This window comes from Apis cerana, linkage group LG1 (assembly GCF_029169275.1).
Source record: "Apis cerana isolate GH-2021 linkage group LG1, AcerK_1.0, whole genome shotgun sequence".
NCBI classification, from domain to species: Eukaryota; Metazoa; Arthropoda; class Insecta; order Hymenoptera; family Apidae; genus Apis; species Apis cerana.
Window position 1 is genome coordinate 14,736,563 of NC_083852.1, and position 11,236 is coordinate 14,747,798.

At 22.9% G+C, this 11,236-nt stretch overlaps 2 protein-coding genes across 8 annotated transcripts; one reads left to right on the plus strand and one right to left on the minus strand.

Moving 5' to 3' along the window:
• The first annotated feature begins 260 nt into the window (after nucleotides 1–260).
• Nucleotides 261–2,876, plus strand: LOC108003595 (Golgi pH regulator). 6 transcript variants are annotated; one of them, XM_062076464.1, is made up of 8 exons: nucleotides 261–514; nucleotides 1,110–1,273; nucleotides 1,328–1,434; nucleotides 1,509–1,907; nucleotides 2,061–2,179; nucleotides 2,242–2,427; nucleotides 2,503–2,568; nucleotides 2,641–2,876. In XM_062076464.1, exons 1-8 carry the CDS (start codon nucleotides 473–475, stop codon nucleotides 2,839–2,841), a joined length of 1,284 nt encoding a protein of 427 aa, XP_061932448.1. In that variant the 5' UTR covers nucleotides 261–472; the 3' UTR covers nucleotides 2,842–2,876. The 6 variants fall into 6 exon arrangements, with proteins under 6 accessions (XP_061932448.1, XP_061932437.1, XP_061932427.1 ...); XM_062076453.1 differs by having other exon boundaries at nucleotides 327–514; nucleotides 1,509–1,919; XM_062076443.1 differs by having other exon boundaries at nucleotides 329–514; nucleotides 1,509–1,919; nucleotides 1,998–2,179.
• A 1,026-nt stretch (nucleotides 2,877–3,902) lies between these two features.
• Nucleotides 3,903–10,265, minus strand: LOC108003594 (neutral alpha-glucosidase AB). 2 transcript variants are annotated; one of them, XM_028669550.2, is made up of 6 exons: nucleotides 10,207–10,265; nucleotides 7,550–7,614; nucleotides 6,968–7,063; nucleotides 6,482–6,889; nucleotides 4,265–6,408; nucleotides 3,903–4,178 (listed from the first exon to the last, which is right to left on the minus strand). In XM_028669550.2, exons 2-6 carry the CDS (start codon nucleotides 7,564–7,566, stop codon nucleotides 4,066–4,068), a joined length of 2,778 nt encoding a protein of 925 aa, XP_028525351.1. In that variant the 5' UTR covers nucleotides 7,567–7,614; nucleotides 10,207–10,265; the 3' UTR covers nucleotides 3,903–4,065. The 2 variants fall into 2 exon arrangements, with proteins under 2 accessions (XP_028525351.1, XP_028525350.1); XM_028669549.2 differs by lacking the exons at nucleotides 7,550–7,614; nucleotides 10,207–10,265 and adding an exon at nucleotides 7,154–7,365.
• Nucleotides 10,266–11,236: the final 971 nt, after the last annotated feature.

The following is an 11,236-nucleotide window of genomic DNA, read 5'->3' on the forward strand; positions in this document are numbered from 1 at the left end:
ATTTTTTTATTTTTTAAAGTAATGTATTTATTTCTCATAAAGTTATGAAAATGAAGTAAAATATATATAAATGTATATAAATGTATATGAAATTTAAATATCCAAAAAAACTTTAAAAAAATTTTGTTATTTAGATTGTTATCATTTATCACATTAATTCTTAATTTAATACCATTTTCCAAATAATAATTTTTTAGGAAATATAATATTATTACAATATAATATAATAAATATAAAATATAAAATATAATAAATATAATATAATATTATGTTATTTTGATAACATTATCAGGAAAAAAATAAAAATTTATTCATTCATAAAGATTAATGAAACTAGAGTGGGGAGAGTTCTATAATATTTGTATTCATCAGTAATGAATACTTTACTATAATAAAAATTTGTTTTATGTATTCTACGAAATAAATTAATTTTGTACTTCGCAATGCGAAGTTTATGTGATATTATTAAAACATGGGTTTTTTGGAGGATACATTCGTGATTCTTATCACACAGGTGGAAATTTATTTCCACTAATAAAAATAGGTTATTGCCGGTATTCGTAGATGTTACACAATTAGGTTATGATTGATAATTTTCTTTAATAGAAAGTTAAAATTATTTTTATTAATAATAAAAATTTGAAAATATTCTTTTATATATATATATTTATATATATTTATAATCTATATATATATATATATATCTATATATATTTTTATAATTTTATTTGAAACATTTAATTTCATTTATTTAATTTAAATAAATAAAATTATTAATTTAAGTAAATAAAATTACTATAAAATTTTAACATTAAGTTATATTTAAAAAGTTATATTTAAAAAGTTATATTTAATTATTGAAAATATGAGAGAAATGTTATCGTAAATTTATTAACAATCTGATATATTATTTTATCTTTTATAATATTAAATTATACATGATTTATGTAGTTTATATATTAATATCAATAATTTTATAATTTTTAATAATTTAAAAATATGATTCATATTTCAAACTAATAAATTTATTTATTTATTAATCATACGTAGCCAGATTGTGTATCATGAAATCATATTTTTACTTTCTTAACTTGCATTTTATATTGCAGATTATCTTCTTCTTAGGAGGATGGGTATTTTTTGTAAAAAAATTATTTCGAGACTATGAAGTCCATCATCGATTAGTACAACTAATTTTTTCTACTACATTTTCATTATCTTGTACCATGTTTGAACTAATTATTTTTGAAATAATTGGAGTTCTTGATTCTAGGTAAACAAATGATTTTTTTTTTAATTTAACATTAATAATATAATATATATTTAGTTCTAGATATTTTCATTGGAATGTTGGTCTGTACATGCTTTTATTTATGGTGATTGTTTTAATTCCATTTTACATAGCATATTTTATTATTAGCAATATTAGATTTGGTATGTATATTTTATAAAAATATTTATATTCAATATATAATAAATAATATATTAATTAATTATTTTTCTTATAGTAAGATTGAAATTAATAAGACCATTAACAGTCATTGTGTATTTTTTTTATCTTTACTTATTTTGGAAAGTGGGAGATCCTTTTCCAATTTTAAGTCCAAAAAAGGGTTTATTGTCCATTGAACAAGGTGTTAGTAGAATAGGAGTTATTGGTGTCACTGTTATGGCATTATTATCAGGATTTGGTGCTGTAAATTATCCATATACCTCAATGGCTTACTTTATGCGACCTGTAACATATGCTGATGTACAGGCTATAGAGAAACGATTGTTACAAACAATGGATATGATTGTTGCTAAAAAGAAAAGAATAGCATTAGCTAAGAAAGGAGAAGTTGTAGGACAAACTGAAGCTCGGTCTCGACTTTGGGGGATGTTTGGTCCTTTAAGTGGAAATAAAAGTAATCAAGAAAGTATGTATTCTTTGATTAAAATAAAAATAATATTATATGTACACAAATTTTATGAAATCTTATGAAATATAATTGTAGGTATTAAACAATTACAAACTGAAGTAATAGCATTAGAAGAATTATCTCGTCAATTATTTTTAGAAGCACATGATATTCAAAATGCAAGAGAACGTTTGGAATGGGCTGCTACTTGGCAAGGAAAATATTTTAATGTTTTAGGATATTTTTTTTCTGTATATTGTACTTGGAAAATATTCATTGTAAGTATTAGATGAAGAAATCATTTCTAAAAATTTAAAATTAAAAATATCTATTTTTTTAGTCAACAATTAATATTGTTTTCGACCGCGTGGGAAAAAAGGATCCCGTAACTAGAGCAATTGAAATTGCAGTACATTGGATTGGTTTTGATATTGATGTTACATTTTGGTCTCAACATATTTCTTTTTATCTCGTTGGTTGTATTGTATTAACATCAATTCGCGGTTTATTATTAACACTTACAAAAGTATATTTGATATAAGTTTTTTCTATAATTTAAAAATATTTGTTGAATACTAAATATTTATTTACATTATTTCAGTTTTTTTATGCTATATCAAGTAGCAAATCTTCAAATATTATTGTACTTATACTTGCTCAAATAATGGTAAGAAATTGTTTTGATAAAAGTATTATTGATTTTATCAATTTTTTTATATAATTATATTTATTTTTATAGGGCATGTATTTTGTATCATCTGTACTTCTAATGCGGATGAACATGCCTGCAGAATATCGGATTATAATAACTCAAGTTTTAGGAGAATTGCAATTTAATTTTTATCATAGATGGTTTGACGTTATATTTTTAGTATCCGCATTATCATCAATAGTATTTTTATATTTAGCTCACAAACAAGCACCTACAGAACGTATTTAATCTAATAAAACATTTTTTTTAATGAAATCAAGAAATTTTTTTATATTTTCATATTTATAAATCTTTTAATTATATTATCGCAACAAAATGATTCTGATTAAAATAAAAAAGCAAATAATATTGCATTATATAAGACGTAAAATTAATTATAAAATATATAAACATTAAAAAGTAAATAATATCATATTATGTAAAATATAAAATTAATTAAAACATTAGATTCTATGTATTACATATTTAAATATTTATTCAGAAACATATTTATTGCTTTTATTTTCGATATAGACAGAAAATCCGAAGTTTTTTTTTATATAAATTATATAAACATAAATGCTTTGTCAAAAAGTTATAAAAATATAAAATAACAATGGAATAATTTTTCATTCAACAATAGAAATATATTGCCGATATAATAAAATTACTTGATATATTTATATAAATTTCATATTTACTGTAGAAGTATATATAATGTAGTTTGGGTCAAAGTTAAAACCAATAATACATGGTACATAAAATTTCATCTCAATATGCTGCAAGTATTTCTGAATCGTAAAGATATTTATTTTATATTTATGCAAATGCAAATATCTATCAAATAAGGAAATATCATAAAGATTTGTTTAAAGAAAAATATTAAATTGTTTATTGTTTATTAATTCTAATTTATAAATAAATATGCGATATCGGTTTAATTTATGTATAAGGAAAATCAAGGAAATTAATCATGTAATAAATTAAATTTTTTTTAGATGATAGTTTGCATTGATAATGAATATTTTAAAATTGAACTATTATATAAATAATAATTTATCTGGTATTGAACAAAAAATTCAATTAAATATTATTTCGTATTTTTGTTATAAGTTTTTGGTAAAATATTTATAAGCATATGTTTATATAATATTTTTTTCTTATTTTTACTTCTTATAGAATGTGGTAAAGTTTTGCGGAAGAATTTGGAACCATACATATTTTATCAAAATTAACACGCATAATTATAAACTTTACAGATTGAATAATAGTTTTACATTATCTATTATTTAATTAATAAAAAATAATAATTAATTTTAATGTTAAACTATTTGATATATCATTTACATTAATTCTATGTTGTTATAGTGTATAATGACATTTTGATCACACATAGCTGAGAAAAGTACGTGAATAATAAAAAATTGGCATTAATGTATGATTACTAAATCCATGATGAGTATAATTCTAACTTTAATGGATTAATTCAATAGTCCATTCTTCTCCCATATTTACACTTGGTTTACGTATAGTTAATACATTGTTATTTGGATTGTATTTAGTTTCTAAGGTAATTTTTGTCAAACCTAAAACAAAAATAATTCATTTTTAATTACAAAATTATTAATATTGTAATATTTAATTAAATTTTAATTAAGTTAAAATTACTTACTGCGTGAATTTAATACAGCAGATTTGACCCCTTTAGGTGGATTGGCAATATCCACTCTTTCTAACCAGCTTTCTGTCTGATATGAAGCTAATTTGTCTATAAAAGTTGAAGTTAATGTATTTTCTTCAAAATTGAGACTTAAATATAAATATTTTCCATGACGATATTCAAAGCTAACTTCATCATCGATATACAATGTTCCATTAGCTTTACCAGCAGAATCTGTGATAACTATTAAAGTATAAGGATCATTCTTCATTGCGACTGTGCTACGACGTATCCTCATTTTACGTGAAATAATAGAACCTCCTCTTTGAAATACTGGAATCTTATGAAGAGTTACTGGAATATTGACTAAACCTGGTTGATAGTATGGTTGCATAGTGTCAACATCATACCAAATAATTTTGCCTTCTCCAGGGAAATATACATTAACATCTGTAACTGATGGTTGAAAGACTGGACGTACAAGAATAGAATCTCCAATTAATACTTCATCATCGATAGCATATGTTTCAGTTTCACTTGGATAATGAGCCCATAAGGGTCGTATTACAGGTGTACCATTTACTTCATGTTCTCGAAAGAGTGTATACCACAATGGCAAATATGAATATCTCATTCTGAAAGCCTCTCTTACTATTTGAGTAGTTTCTTCGTTGAATAACCAAGGCTCACGACGTTTAGTTTCAATATGAGAATGTTGGCGATAAAAAGGAAGCCAGGCTCCAGCTTGATTCCATCTAATAAATAATTCAGAGTCTGGGTTTTTAAAGAAACCACTAACATCTGCCCCACAGAATGACATTCCAGATACAGCTAGAGAAAGACACATTGGATAAGAAATACGTAGATGATCCCAATCAGCTGTATTATCACCAGTCCACATAGCTGTATAACGTTGTGAACCAGCAAAAAAAGATCTTGTTAGTATAAATGGCCGTAATGAGCCTCCTGATCTTCTAAATAAAGCTTCATATGTGGCCATACTCATAAGAAGTCCATTAATATTATGAACATTTCTATGTTCCCAACCACCATAATGGATTACATCTTTAGGCATAGTCACTTCAGGACCATTAAACACACTTGGTTCGTTCATATCATTCCAGATATATACATCATTAGTAGTACCATGAAATTTATCTAAACTATATTGATTGATATAATATTCTCGAACTACTGGATCAAAAAAGTCCAAATATGAAGATGATCCTGGCCAACACCAACCTTCATAATCTTTTCCATCTCTTGTTTTAATATAATAACCCATTTTTGTGGCATCATTATGTACGAAGTAACTGGGATCACGTTTAATATGCGGATCTATAATTACAACCAATTTTCTACCTTTTGCAGTTAAATTATGTATCATTTCAATAGGATTTGAAAATCTTCGTTCATCCCAAGTAAAATATTTTTTACTATCAGTGTATTCAATATCAAGCCACATAACATCTAGAGGTAAATCATGTACATCAAAATTTTCTGCTATTTGTATAACATCATCTTGATCATTGTAATTCCAACGACATTGATGATATCCTAAAGCGAACATTTGTGGTAAAGGCGATGTACCTGTTAATATTGTGTATTGTTTAAATACATCTAGAGGTTTAGGACCTAACATAAAGAATATATCTATTACACCAGATTCTGACATAAAATGAGCATCCACTTGTGATTTTTTTGTGGATCCTGATACAAAGTTTACAATACTTTCTACGACATTATTATCTGCACTTGATAAAATATCAATCCATGTTTCTGCAGTATTATGCCAGAAAATACCAGTTGTTCTTTCTTTACCATGAGCATAGAGAACAGGTATTGCTCCATAAAGTGACATTCTTTCATTAACTTCATATTCAAATACATCTAAGTTGTATAATCTATAAGGATGAGCATGTTTTGTAGATTTTAGAGCAAAAGAATCTGCATGTTCTGGTATGCCATATGTATGCTCAGCTCCAGGAAAGCTGAAATCTAAAGCAACTGCTTCTGGACCAAAAGGTTTTGAATCATGATGAGTTTTAAAACTTTCTTCCCAAGCACCTGGATCATCATCTGCACCATCACCAGAAGTTTTATTGTTGTCAGTTAATTCAACATTTTTAGCATTTTCAGTATCTTGATCTGGTTTTCTATTGAAAATTATCAAAAAATAAATTAATTAAATAGTTAATATATAGAGAAAATAATTAATAATCAACATACTTAGGTTTTATACGATGATGTTCAAATCTCATAAGACCTCTTGCATTTGCAGATATAACCAATATATTCTGAGAATATAAATCAACTCTAAATGGAGTAGCATATAATATAACTTTATTTTCTCCACTTGTTACAATTACATGATCTGTAGTTTTTTCAATTAAAATTAATTTAGATGTTTGTGGTTGATCTTGAAGAGCATATTCAGGTTCATATCTCTGATGTAAAGGATTTTTTTCATTAATATGGAGTCTAAATGTACTGTCCTTTAATGCAGTTAATTTCAATATATAAAAAACTTTTGTATCTTTATTGAACAAATCCACAGTTATACTAGATTCATTTTGAACCAATGTATCTGTTAAAAGTTGATAAGGAGTCTTTCCAGGTTCAACTTTTCTACAACGTCTAATAATATTAACATAATATTAAATATTAGTAATATTAACATAATTAATAGAATTAAATTGGATATTGAAAACTTACCTGCAGAAGCTACTTTGTTCACATGTTTTAAATACATCTCTAATAACTGCTTCAGTAAGAAGAAAAGAATAAACTAATAATAATAATAATCCCAATCTGAAATACAAATTATTAAAATGTAAAATCTTCTGTTATGAAATGTATATTATATATTATACATCATATATGTTTATTAACATTAATTACATTTTATTTTTGAAAAATTGTGAAAAGAAAAAAAAGAACATTGTTATTTCTTATTGTTATTTATGTTATAATTATATAATTAGTTGTATATTATTTTTTAATATTAAAGAAAGTTTTTTAGTAATTTTAAGTAGATAATATATGAATACTTCCATAAAAAAATCTATCAGAGCAAAGTAATATTACATGCCGACTCAAACTACATGTTATCATGGACACGTCAGCGTGATCATGATTGGATTATAAAAGTAAATACTTAGAGAATTCTAATAGTTATTATTTTTGTATAAGTAGAATTAATTAAGCAGGAATTAATTTGCATAGCGTAAAATATTTCATTAAAGAAAAATTAATTTTCTTTTTTAAAGGTTAAAAAGTCGAAAATAATTAACTTACCGCAGATACGAAGCCATGTTGAAAAATAACTTTTACTATGCCGCGTTCTGACTAATTCGAATATACTAAAATCAATTTTATAGATGGAGCTTTATTAGTTACAATCATCATTAGCTTTAGCTTTTTCGACTATTTTGAAAATACAGATGAAATAAAATATTCAATGTATTTTTTTTTATTATATCTATATAAGATTTATATCTATTATATCTATATAAATATAAAAGTTCTTTTACTATTTTTAATGATATTGATTCAACATAAAATAAAATTGCAATATTAATGATTGAAATTCAAATTAAATTTTAATATGAAATTATAAATAAATATAAAGAATATCCTATGTAATCCTAAATTTGAAATTAAAATATTATAATATAAAATATAATTGATATTATATTTATATATATATAGCAAAGATAAATTGAGAAATGTTTTATCATAAATAATATAAATTAAAGGAGATTGAAAATTTTATGAATATTTGTGTTCTAGAATAGAGAAAAATTTATTAAATTATTATATTTTTTATTATATAACTTATATATTTTATAAGTTTTTTTATTTTATTTACTTATTTGTTATTATAATAACAATTATGGTAATTATAATAACAATTGTTATTAAAACAATTAATAAAGAAAAATTTTCATTCAATATTAAAAAATAACTTTCTTTAATTTAATATATATGATTATGATTATCATATATAACAAGTTAATTAAATATCATATCCCAATATGATGAAAAAAAAATAATTAGATAGCTTTTTTTTAGTCAAGTAATTTATCTTGAGTAATTCAAATGACAGTACATATATGTTCGAATAGAAATTAATTTATTCTATGAAAACGAATATTTAATGTTTAAGATAATGATGATGAATTGTAATGATAATTGTAAGAAAAAACACAAATATCGGCTTAATAAGAAATTCATTTTATTTTAATTGAAAGATTTGATAATTTTAAAAATTGAAATTTATCTCGATGTAATCTCATCATTTGTTTCAAACAATCAAATATTATTTAGTTGCATCATGTTTTTTTGATAGTTATTTTTTACATTTTATTTTCAACTTGAAGAAATTTTATCAAATCCTATCGAAATTTTATCATTTTCCACACCAATTTGATACATGAAAAGCAGCGTAAATTTTCGAAGATGAAAGATTCTTTAAATTTTTTTTATAGTTAACAATTAAATCGAAAAATTCTAAGCAATTGAAATAGATGTTATTATTCTATGATGAGAATAAAAAATGAATTTAAAATATTACTCTATAAGTTTTTAATTTAGTGATTCGTACATAAAAATATATTGGTGTATTTTAGCGCAACTACTCGCACGTATAAGAATAATAAATACATATTTAAATATAATATTTACAATTAATATATAAATATAAATAATATAAACTAAAAAGAAAATAAACTAGCTATTCTGCAACTGTATTTAAAAAATGTATTTAAATAAGTACTCAGTTATCTAAGTATATAATTAATATATATATATAATATATTATAATATATTATAAAAAATTTTAAATATAAAAAAAATAATAAGAAATGTTACATTTTTTTCAAACAATAATAGATAAAATATCGAGGAATATTTTAACAATAAAAACATTGAACTTATATATATTTTATAATTTATTGCAATTAAATTACATTTTAATCCATTTTGGAAACGGAAAGAAATATTTTAATAATCAAAATGCTGAACTTTATAATTTATCTCAATTATCTAAACGAAATTGCAATTATAAATCATAGATTGTGCGAGATATTTAAACATTATAAATTAGATTAATACTAAATTTCATATTTCTATGATAAAATTTCTGTTTTTTTAAATAAATAAAGTAAAATAAAATTATTCGATCAAAAGATGTAAATCAGCACTTTGTAAGAAAAAATATTAAAGTTTATAAACTTATATGGTAATTAAATTGAAACTAAATATAAACTATGATGTAAACTATGATATTATTCTCTATATTTAATATACATTAAATTTCTGTTACGGTTTGTTAATAAACGCCTTTTATACTGTACATGGCTGGAATTTTTTTGGAAGTCATTCTTTTCTCTATATGCAGAAGTGAAATATAATTTCTATCTTTTTTATTTTCTATTCAGGTATGAAAAAAATATAATTTTATAAAGTATTTTTATTATTGATTTTCTTTAATTTTTCCATTTTATTATTAAAGGTAAAATTTAACTTTCTTCTTGTGGATTATTTTACTGATCAATAGATAATTTTTTCTATAATTTGATTTGAAATGTTAATTAATTAAAATCAAGAAAATTTGAAAAAAAATGCTAGAATATAAATAATGAATGTATTTGCAAAAGAAAAAATAGTTGGAAAACAAAGCTGGAAGATTTCGTAAAACTATAATTTGACTAAAAAATGCTTGAGTTTGTCAGAGAAATAATATTTATCAATTTAATTGATATATCTATCGGTCTGTATAATTATCGGTTTTCTTCGTATTACTTGTTGCTAACTACGAGCTCGATATCACTATAGTGATTACATTATTTGATGCGTCTGCTCAACTTGAAAACCCAATTGTTGCGCATCTGCACGATTGTCGGAACTCTGTAGATGCAAATGAATTTACAATAAATCACTCGAATACTCACTCAGAATGGTATTTTGCCTTTTACAGAGGATGGTACTTTGTTCTCTACTTGCAAAACAAATGATAATTCCATCAGTTGCTAATAATATATATTATATACCGATAGATTTAAAATGCTGGGAATCACTGTTATCTTCGCGATGAGTTGATGCTAATTCTCTTTCTCTATCTTTAACAATTTCGTGAAATATGTCTATGATCTCGTAAATGTCCTCTCAGAAACATGTATTACGAAACATATGAATATGCTATCTAATGTTGTGTCGACTCTCTGTCCATCGAGATGACTGAGTATATCATTTGAGATTGCATTCCATCCATGATAGCTGAGTTTTGAGACACAATGCAACGCAATGTGTAATTGGCTAAGCAAAAAAAAGAGATATTCAATATTGTTAGATATATGTTAGATATGTGTAAATATATTATAATATATATTATAATATATGTAAATATGTATCTAGATGTGGAAAGGATTGTAAAAGAGATAATGTTATAGGAAAAAGAAAAAAGAATAAAAATCCTAAATGATATACAGAAGATATATAAATATTTGTCAAAGTGAGAGATATATTTATTTTTGGTATTATTTGATAAATTTATTATTGATATAATTATATTATTTGAAAAATTTGTTTGATTTTATAATCTTTGCAAAAATTTAAAAAAAAAATTGCAATTTTTTTAATTTTGAAAATGTTTTATGCTTTTTCTTTTTAATTGTTATTGAATTATTGTTGATATAACAATTTTGTAAGTTCTTTTGAATAAAATAATATAAGTTATTAGATTATAAATATTTAAATATATTTAAATAATGATTATTCTTAAAACAATTATTTGTTGATATTTTTCAATTTATTTAAAAGATTCATCTATTATTCTTAAAACATATTCAAGCGAATGATATTCAAAATATATGATATCAAAAATCTATTCATGGATTATGTTAATAAAAATGTCTCAAATCTATTATCAAGATTTTAAACCTATTATAATTTATGAGCATATAGATTTTTTTTATTTTTTTT

Bases quoted from the DNA above. Each gene is read 5' to 3' on its own strand.
- LOC108003595 (XM_062076443.1), top strand. From the start codon at position 473: ATGGGTTTTTTGGAGGATACATTCGTGATTCTTATCACACAG. The intron at 2,180-2,241 runs GTAAGTATTAGA...CTATTTTTTTAG, and splicing joins GTACTTGGAAAATATTCATT to TCAACAATTAATATTGTTTT. The intron at 2,569-2,640 runs GTAAGAAATTGT...TTATTTTTATAG, and splicing joins TTATACTTGCTCAAATAATG to GGCATGTATTTTGTATCATC.
- LOC108003594 (XM_028669549.2), bottom strand. From the start codon at position 7,194: ATGTTCTTTTTTTTCTTTTCACAATTTTTCAAAAATAAAAT. The intron at 6,409-6,481 runs GTATGTTGATTA...AATTTTCAATAG, and splicing joins CATCATCGTATAAAACCTAA to AAAACCAGATCAAGATACTG. The intron at 4,179-4,264 runs GTAAGTAATTTT...TTTTTGTTTTAG, and splicing joins TGCTGTATTAAATTCACGCA to GTTTGACAAAAATTACCTTA.